The sequence below is a fragment of the Populus nigra genome, chromosome 15, assembly GCF_951802175.1.
Source record: "Populus nigra chromosome 15, ddPopNigr1.1, whole genome shotgun sequence".
NCBI lineage: Eukaryota > Viridiplantae > Streptophyta > Magnoliopsida > Malpighiales > Salicaceae > Populus > Populus nigra.
In genome coordinates, this window is record NC_084866.1 from 4,604,719 (window position 1) to 4,615,129 (window position 10,411).

General features: G+C 31.5%; 1 protein-coding gene and 1 pseudogene across 1 annotated transcript; both read right to left on the reverse strand.

The window, feature by feature from the left end:
• Positions 1-831: 831 nt before the first annotated feature.
• On the reverse strand, positions 832-4,590 carry LOC133673733 (glycerophosphocholine acyltransferase 1). The gene is made up of 8 exons (XM_062094608.1): positions 4,380-4,590; positions 4,175-4,294; positions 3,916-3,973; positions 3,724-3,824; positions 3,162-3,257; positions 2,983-3,076; positions 1,481-1,721; positions 832-1,352 (listed from the first exon to the last, which is right to left on the reverse strand). Exons 1-8 carry the CDS (start codon positions 4,470-4,472, stop codon positions 1,001-1,003), a joined length of 1,155 nt encoding a protein of 384 aa, XP_061950592.1. The 5' UTR covers positions 4,473-4,590; the 3' UTR covers positions 832-1,000.
• Positions 4,591-7,990: 3,400 nt separating this feature from the next.
• LOC133674422 (uncharacterized) lies at positions 7,991-9,049 on the reverse strand (annotated as a pseudogene).
• Positions 9,050-10,411: the final 1,362 nt, after the last annotated feature.

Genomic DNA, 10,411 nt, shown 5'->3' on the forward strand with positions numbered 1-10,411 from the left:
TAAATTTTTGGATTACAAAATGGTATTATTATAAGCTAAATTCAAGAGTTTTAACTATATTGTATGATATTTATTTTGAACGTACGACTTTAAGTAAATTTTTTCAAGAGGATAATAAGTTGTTTTAGAGAAAGCTAACTTTTTTGATAAAGCTCTCAAAGCAAATAGTCCCATAATAAAATAAAATAATAAAAAATAAAACTTACTGTAAAAGAATAAGGAATTACTAAGAAGTTAAATAGCAATTACTTCATCTACAATAAAACTAGATATTTGATCAAAGATCACAAAAAAAAATAAAGCTCAATAAGAAAAAAAAAAAAAAAGATTGCTTAAGCCAAAACATGACCGAGGTTTATCGGTTTTAAAAATGAAATGATCTTATTGTTTTTCTAATTCAATCCACGTAGGATAGAAAATTCGGTTACGAATATGTACAAATACTAATAAAAACAAAAGAGAATAAAAAATATGAAATCTTGATACCCTCCACCAAGTAGATCTCTAAAAGTTAATAACAATTATTTTTTAAAATATTTTTTATTTTTAAATATATTAAAATAAATATTTTTATTTTAAAAAATTATTTTTAATATTACCGTATTACAACAATTTAAAAACATTAAAAAAATTCAAACAATTTTTTTTTTCAAATTTTATGCAACCTCATTTAAAACACAATATCAAATAATAGCTAAATCTCCGTTATAAGAAGACCCCATCTTAGCAGTAGAATCAAAATTTAGAGTTGGCATATGTACAAATAGAAAAGAAAAAAAGAAAGAAAGAAAGAGAAGAAAAATATGAAATCTTGATACCATCGACTAAATCTACGTAATAAGAAGACCACCTATATACAAGGGAATTATTGCTGATTTATTAGTAAACTACATTTTTAACTTTTACAAGCTAATTTCTTGGCAGGCAAAATGAGTTTCACTCCGTATGACAAGTCCATTAACGTTCTATAAATCATGGATTCATATCTGTCAGGACCCGTTCACCCAGTGGAGATTTCTGTGTTCATTGCATTTTCGACCAAAACTGATGATTGGTCAAGCTGAGTAGATGCTGGCTGCATTTCTGATTTCTTCTTCTCTTTGAGAATCACCTGCTTAGGCATTACCTCTAGCAGAAAGCTTCCTCCATTCCATGCAGCCGCTGAAACCTTGAGTATTTGGAAGACCATATGCAATTCATAGGACAAAAAGATGGGAACTGTGAGTGCCATGGTTGCCACAGTAAATATTGCTTGCAACAGAATGTACATCAGCAGGCGATTCTGGTCCCCAAGCAAACCACTCAATTGCCACCATATATTATTTGCTTTCTGGGCTTTTTTTGAGAGCTCCCTAACAGACAAAACAGCTATTAGGAGAAAAGTTTTTCAAGCTAACAAGTTATAATTATACGCATGGCAAAAGATAATGCATATAGTTAAACCATGTGCAAATATCCATGTTCACAGAGAACTCAGAACCTGTAAGAAGTCATGACTTCAGGATCTCTTAATAGCCTCTGCCTACGTAGGACATTGACGATAAGGAAATAAAGAGCTTGCCACAGGGTATAAGCAAACAAGGGCACCCAGAACAACCATGTCAAAAGGTAGGATTTGTCTTCCACTCCATATGGCCATGAGACTCTGCGGGAAGTTTCTATTGGATGCATGGCTTCGAAGGTTGCAGGATTCCACCACCGAATAGTAAAGAAAACTAACCCTGAAAGGAAAACAGCTCATAAATTCTGGAGAGTTACTAATGACTGACCAAAAAACATAACTGGCCCTTCATTTAAAAGGGCTCCATAGGCCACTCCTTGCTGGTTTCCAGGAAAAAATAGCAGCTGTTGAGAGCTTGAAATTTGTTTTTTTCATTAGATTTATCAATAGATTGAGGGGCATTGGTTTCAAAACTTTGTACAGGCTAAAATTTTTTGTAAGTCATTTCCTATGTTGAGCCAATAACAGAGCACATTGATCCATCAGATAATTAGTTTAGTTGTTTCTTAATCTATAAACCAAGTCACAAAGCATAATACAACTGGCAGGGCTTTTTTGGACACTCTTAAGTATCAAAATTGTCACTCCACTCGCTTCCAGTTTGGAATTGTCATCCTTACATGTCCTCGGAGCAGCAGGCATTAAAATGAGATAACATAGAGAAATCTTAATTAAAGAACACCTAGAAACCAAATAGATTTACAATGGGATTTTCAAATGCAGCAGTACATTGGATAATAGGAGAGAGATGGTTTTCTATTATGAAAATATATGCAGAATTTGGTCTTTGAAGTTGTAAAAAGGGTAGATTTAATGATAGAAATTGGATCCAAAATTTGACTAGAGGAGAGTTCAAAACAAATAGAGGCAGAAAAATCTTAGAAAGTTAATAATCACAAATACATTAGACCTCAGAAGTAGGATGAACAATCCTTCTTTGTGCAGAGGCCAGATTTAGTTTCAATTTTTAGCAAATTCAGACATAACCAGTTGTGGCACAAGTCTGATTTGTTTAGATAACTTGCATATATAGGTTCTCTTAAGGAGACATTTTCTCAGTTTTTGCAGGTTTAACTGCCCCATGTCCAATCACAATAGACAACTTTTTTATCCTCTAAGAACCCTCATCACTAGTTATTTAGTGTGATATGATTAAGACATGCTACATGTTGATTTGCCTTTCAATACAGACAGTCAACACTCAAGTTAGCAAAACCAAACAATGAATTAATACATGAAAATAACTGTAAGTTTGCTCTAAAACGAATTGAACAGCAGAACCCACAGGATTTAGGTTTATGAATAAGAAAGCGAATTAGAAGTTTCTCAAACAGAATTTGCTAAGCTGGTTTACCGCAAAATTAGTATGAATGCAGAGATCAGCAGCTTATGTAAAATAGGAATACATGCATGGTTTCACTCTATTGGGGATAAGAGGTGTTCCATACAAGGCAACCCAGAGAGAAGAAGGACCATCTCACCAGGTAGAAGATGTATTAGGACACTAATAAGTTTGTCAGCAGAACTAAAAACCAAGCTGCAACGCCAAATAATCAATGCCCATGCCAATGGTCCCTACAGCATTTAAATGAGTGAGAAGAGGATAAAATGAAGCATTCATCAATTAAAAGGTTGAGTTGCCACAAGCATATTTACTTACTTCAGCAAATGAGAAGCAAACCATGAAAAGCTTTTCGTTCTTTGGATATAGAAGAAGGTCGACCAAGAAGATCGTATTGGCATAATAGCAAAAATCCTGAAACCAAAACACTAAAGTCAATTAGTCATTGATGTTCTAGACAACCAAGTACTGACTAGTAAGTAAATAAAACTTAAAAGCAAAGCATTTAGCGACCAGATATCTCAATTTTTTGAAAGCTTTGCAAATCATGCTACTTCAGAAGCATTTCTATTGGCATACTTTAAAAGGGCCCTTGAATTGATGGCATCTTATGTCATGTTAATTCCTTAAAATCTTAACAATCCTTTAGTCCCAACTATACGGGGTTCTGCACAAATTCTGTTACACCATTCTACTCTATCCATCATCTAGTTCCTCAAACATGTCTTGATAAGCTCTAGGTCACCATAGCAAAGACATGACTGAACATATGGCTCCCTAATAATGACCTTCTTGATGCATACCCTGGCAAAATTTTAAATATAGAGGTTCATGTACCTATGAGAAGTCGAAAAAAAAATTAGACAAAAGAACAGCATACCAGAAGATAATAGTGCCATTTCTTGAACCGGTAGTATATCCACCGGAGAGGGACAAATGTGAAATAGAAGAAACAATACACATAAGGGATATCTTGTGGCCCTGAACATTTAACAAACAAATCAACAAAGGAATTCTTGAAAACAATTGACAGTTACAAATTCCATCAATTAAACAGTATATTGTTACTCACTCGCTCCCAAAAGGAAGCAAAAACCCCCGAACCCGAGAACACCAAGAAGATAAGTCACCTACAAAACAAAAGGCAAATCAAGTCCATAACTTTTGTTGCTAACATGCTCATATAACAGCAAAATAATTGTTTTTTTTTTTTGTTATATATATAGCAAGACCAGCCAATGTTTATACGAATTCAAAAAACAAAACTTTCATGTTTCAACCAAAAACCAATCATGAAATGAATAAAAAAAAGCAAAAACAAAAGGGCTAACCTTATTGATAAACCTTTCATGTTCCTCGGCTTGTTTGGCAATCTTAACAGCCTGTTTAGACAAGATCTCTTTGGTTTGGTTCGCTTGTTTTGACAGCATCTCCTTTGTTTGAGCCATTTTCTACAACAAAAACAAATCATGCCCAGTTCGTCAAAACAATAAGAATCACTAAAGCCAACAAGAAAAACAGAGATTTGAATGTTACCTTAGATCGGTCCTTCAGCCTCTGTTTCACCTTTTCGAACGAATCCCCATTTGTTGTGATTATTTCCTCCACAAGCTCTTCGTTGTTTGACATTTTTTTTCCTTTTCTCTTACTATTTGATTTCCTTCTTTCTTGTTTTCTTTTGTTATTAAAAGAGAGAGAGACGCAGAGAGAGAGAGAGACGAAGCGGAAGGGTTGCTTTTGTTGTTGTTATTGTTTTTTTTTTTTTAAAAAAAAATCTTAATAGGGAGAATTTCTTTTTTTCTTTCTTTCTTTTTCAATACTGCTTAAAGAATGTTTGTATTTTATATAACCTTTATGGTTAAGGTTTGAAAAAAATAAATTTTAAAAAAGTATATTTAGTTATGATTAATTTGTTTTAGATATGTATTTTATAAAAATTTTAATTGAAGTTTATGTATATTAAAAAATCATATGTAAGGTGTTTGGATAAAATTATGGTCAAATTGATCTAGGTAATGATATTACCAAAAAAACATATGATTATTTTTTATTTTTTAATTGCATTAATTTGCATTTTATTAACATTAAATTTTACAAACCACTACATGAATTACAACACTTTTTTTATTATCCCATAAAACTTGGTACAATCTCATCCTAAACAAAATCCATATGTGAAGGCCTGTGGTTTCCATGGGTTTGTGACATGGATGGCGATCGAATTCCCTAAATGCAATATCTTCTTGTGACTTTTAATATAGTTGTGTAGTGCAATGGATGCCCCTACACTTTGAACTTGTGCTTTGTAAGGGAAAGATAGTATATTCTGCAAAATTCTCCATCTTTTTTTTCCACATTCTAAATGTACGTTCAATGACACAACATACTAAAAAGTGAGCACGATTGAAAATTTCTTCTCGTGTTCATGGTTGGTCTTACTTGCGAAATTCTTGGAAATAATACCTCTCACCTCTATATAGACCTAAAAGTCTGTATTCATTTGAATATCTAGAATTGACTAAATCGTATTTCCCTGCAATAACATCTACAAACTTTGTTAATTACTTATCAATAATAAAAGTAAAATTACCTCTTCTTGAAATAAATAATATTACATATTTTGGTTTGTTAATATCTTCTGGTGGCTTAGGAAATTTGATGTTAGGATTGTAAATTGCCTCTAGAAATATTCGTGTGTCATGTGTACTATCTTCTCATCTAGCCCAAACAAAAGTAAATTACATGTCAAAGCTACATGCAACCATAAAATTTTGTGTAGGTACACCTTTTTCTACCAATAAATGATATTTGATTTTATGTAGAAACGCATGCCCACATATGTCTGTTATCAATAGCTTCTACACAATTCTAGAACAAAAAACTAAAACGAATAAAAACAAGTGAAATAAGTTATAACCTAAAATTATCGAAATTAGTAATCCATATAATTACATATTAAAAAACTATAATATTGTTACCTTAAAATGAGGCATATATCTCGGATTATTTGCAATTTCCTGTGATGTGTTTAAAAATTCAGGATCATCAGGTTTAATGATATCCACTGCAAGCAAACATATCATGCGTAGAACTTTATTAAAATATCTACTAACAGTTTTCCCATAATGTTAAAATCTTTCCAGCACTTCCTTGTTTGAAGCACCTAATGATAATGTATACAAAACATTCCAACCTTCTAAAAAACACTCATCCTTCTTGATGCTTTTAACCCATATTGGCTTTCTAAATATAAGCAAAGACTTTCAAATGTTCTCGCATCTATCCTACACATGTTCACACATCGTCTCCAATGTCCATGCAAAATTTCATTCAACTATTGCATTCATGTATTGTACGAAACCATACATGGTTCCTTATAAACATAATTATTATAATACAATGCAAGCGCTCCAGCTATGTATAATACTAGTTTACGATGATCAAACTCTCTTATCCAAAAGGACTCACCTTCATTATCATCATTGCCATCACCATCATTATTGTTACCACTTTCACCATAGCTAATATAATCGACAATGCAATTCATTACACTATCATAATCTCCATCAAATAGCGCATCAAACCATTAGGCATCCATATTTATAATGGAAAATAAAATATTGTATTTGTAATAAGCATAAATTACAGTTCAATTTAAAATAATTCATACAATATATAAGATTTAATAATTTAATTCATACATGGTAAGACACTATATTGATTTTAGATTAAAATGAATGGTTTGCTAAATGTTTATGTACAAATGATACATTCAAGAACTGTTAATTATCAATGCAACACCTAGTAGGTGTTTAGTGAACAAATGAAACATTAAAAAAATAGTGCAACTACTTAACTTGTATATGTATTTACTATCCTTGTAATAGATAACAATGACAGTTATAAGAGTAACTTTTAACTCATGTTTTTTTTTTTATCAAACAATGGCTAAAATAATGTTTACAATTAACTACTTTTAAAGGAGAACTTGTACATAATAGGATGTAAAACAACTTCTAAAAATAATGTGTTTGAATATGAGAAAAATAAAAGTTTGAAAATGACACTACAACAAGCACTAATACTTGAATATATATAGAAATGTATGCATGTCCACCCATTAGTTGAGTATTAGTTTTTCAAAATGGCCACCTAACATTCAAAGCTGCCTAACAATCAAACCCAATATAAAAAAAATGAAAACAACATAACACCTAACAGTCAAGAGGTTGTGACTAATAAATCAATCTAAAACAGGTTGAACAAATCAAAAACCATAGTAGAAAAGAAGGGATACCAATCATTGTAAGATAATACACATTACAAGAGATTGACATATCTGTATACTTATAATTTATTTCTAAGAAATAAGATTTCAATGGAATGAACATAACAAAACTAACCAAAAAATGACAAGATGATGGTGACTTCCCAATTAACTATGTCATTGTGTTAGATGAGATATCTTTACAATATAATGTACCTTGTAGAAATACCTATATAACTGTAAATACTAGCTAAAATATAAGAGGATTTCTTATGAAATGCATAACCTGAATTAAATCAACCCAAAAACACTGAACAAGCAAAACCAATTTTGGTATATTATGATAATTTACATGAATTGCAACTTAATTGGGGACTTGTTCTCAACATAAATGATGGTAACACAGTCATCATTGTTCAATTAGATTATCCGATCCTATACAATTACAATAGGGCTAACAAATATCAGTACAATTACTACATAAAAGCATTACAATAGCATTATAATATATCAATATAAGACATTGTGTTCATATTTTAGAGAACTTAACAGTAGGTCATTAGGAACTATACGAAGAACATAAAATAAAAAATTCACAGTGCGATCCATTCAATGTGAAGTTATCATGTCATTGCGATCCTTCCAAGAACACAACAATAGACAACAATAACATTGTTTCCCCCCTAACAAGTTGTTAAAAAAATATTACTTATATTAACATATGGTTCACACAACATCTTTAATAAGGATAAGACAAACAACAAACAAACAATAGTAATTTCAAAAAAAAATTTGTAAATAACAACATCACTTAAGGAATTATCGTATGTAAAATCAGGATACTCAAATGAAAATATTGAAATTGACCCTTTTTTTTCTACTATTTTGATTGTCGTTCATACATTATTTTCAACCAAGAGTATTTCCTCTCAAAATTTCCCATTGCTTTCCACATCTCCCTCTTACTTCATGCACATAAGCATTTTGTTGCGAAGGTGTGTATTGGACTTCCGAAGTCAACACCATGTATTGAATGAAACTCTTCCATTACCTCCTCAATGCTACACCTTTTTTTGTTTCTTGAAGTCACTATACAATTACTAGCTATCAAAACACTCTTAACAAGTCGATCTAAACGTGAGAATAACTTAGCTCCCATTTCATATCCTTTTTTTGTAGGTTGAGGTATGTATGGAGGTTAAAATAGCTTTTCTCTTAACACATTGCGGTTCTTACTGTTGTTTGCGACTTTACAACCATCCACCATCCTACTAACATCTTCCACAAAATCAGGAATAACATCCTCCTCTGAATCGCCACTTCCTTCCTCGAGATTTTTATCAACATTACTTAAATTTCCCAATCCATCACCACCTTGATCTTCTTTAGAAATCATTTCTTGAGATAGGGCCCGTGCATGTTGTCCAGTTGCGATAATGTTACTGACCATTGTGTCATATTTGGCACACAATGTTGGCTCTATGCCGATACGTCTAAACTTCCTTACTTCTCTAATTTCCTAACAATAATAAACAAAATATAGTTAAATACAAGTTAAGATTGCATGATTTTAAGGAAAACAAAATTCATTTAAAATAGTAAGTTACTAAAAAATGGACATGAATTTTAGTTGTCCACCATTCATCAGATGAAGAGATTGTACCAAGTTCAAAGCTCCATCCAACACCAGTTTCAAATATTAGCTTTTTCCAAATCCTCCAATCTTTTTTAATTCCATCCCATTTATTTTTCAGTTATGATTTAGTGAATGAATGCCTAGTTTGTTCTTTGAATGCAGTGATAATATATTTTCATCTAGCTTTGTTAATATTAGTATTAGGCCTCATCTCTTTCTTGATAGCTTTGATGCATATGTCACAAAATATGTGCAATATTCCTTGGTCCAATAAGCTTTGTTGTGACTTTCCGACCCATCCATATGTTTCTTACAAAGACTAAAACAAAAATACAATAAGTTAGTATGTTAGGATGGATGTGCAAGCAGGATGCATGCTACTGTTGGATTGCAATACAAACGAATAACATATGTGTAGTTACTAAAAGCTTGACAGAACATGAAAATGGTATTCAGTATGTGTGAGATGAAAATTTTTGAGATAATATAGTTAAAACAAAAGGTATGAAAAACTTAAAGAATACAAAGATGCACATATGGTGACATTTAACTTGCTGTTATATAATTCAAAAACAAATACAATCATAAAAGAGAATAGAAAGTGGCAAACATTGCATTAAAGTAAATAAAATTAAAGATGGTCAACTCTCCAAGCCATTGTAAGAAATTTAACAAACCTTCTTCTTCTGAGTCTTGACTGCCTTGAGAATATAAAACTAAAAACATGACACTCGTATAAAAATGATAGTAATGGTGAAAAAATAGTAATCATTGCCCACTACCCCACTGTTCTATTTTAAAATTTTAGTCATGTGCTATAGGTTAATCATTCATTTAGACTCGTAATCTCTCAAGTATTAATCATTTTCCCTTGCACCAGGTGAGTTAGAGGAGCATTGCAGGAGTGTAGATAAACCGACTGTAGTGGTGGCCTAAATGACCAATTCAGTTGTTAGTGAAGACCATTTTTCATGATAGTGATCTGGAGTTCAATGTCTTTTCTATAGGCTTGTGTTGCGATTATGGAAGAGTTTGGGGGATGTTGTGTGGATTTAGTTGCTCTGGTTTCTGTCTAGATTTAGAGCTTAGAGGAGGTTTCTACAGGTTGGTTTCTCACGGAAAAAAGGAGGTCATTTTTTGCCTTTCTTTACAAACTGTAAATAAGATCAACATAGACTTTATAGTAACTTTGGGCAAACATGATAAGAATATTTATGAACACTAACTAAAAAAGCATATACACGCTGCTGTATAATAACTATGTTTTGAATTCCATTTTTAGTGGGTTCCGCAGCACAAAACTCAATTCTTTTTGGAACCAAACATATGTTGATTGTGGTTCACCAATAATGTGAAAGCTACCCTGAAGACAAACATAGTCTTAGTTATTTTGATAATAATTATATTATATTGTATAATAAAAAAGAAACAAAGGTTATTTACAAAATAGAAATTTATTTGATCAATTAAAAAAATTGAAACACCACAGATCAAATTTAATATAAAAATATAGAGATAACCTTTTTTTTTTCTTTTTACTATTCATAGGGTGTGAAATAGTTTAGTTTAATCCTTATAGTTTTTACATTTTCATTTTTTTTCCATGATTTCTTAAGAGTTTCATACTTCACTTTTAAATTTCATTTGTTTTACATTTTAGACCCT

Coding starts and splice junctions, on each gene's coding strand:
- LOC133673733 (XM_062094608.1), bottom strand. CDS start 4,472: ATGTCAAACAACGAAGAGCTTGTGGAGGAAATAATCACAACAAATGGG. Junction 3,258..3,723: donor AATGGCACTATTATCTTCTG/GTATGCTGTTCT, acceptor TTTTGGTTTCAG/GATTTTTGCTATTATGCCAA. Junction 3,077..3,161: donor TTTGCTTCTCATTTGCTGAA/GTAAGTAAATAT, acceptor TAAATGCTGTAG/GGACCATTGGCATGGGCATT.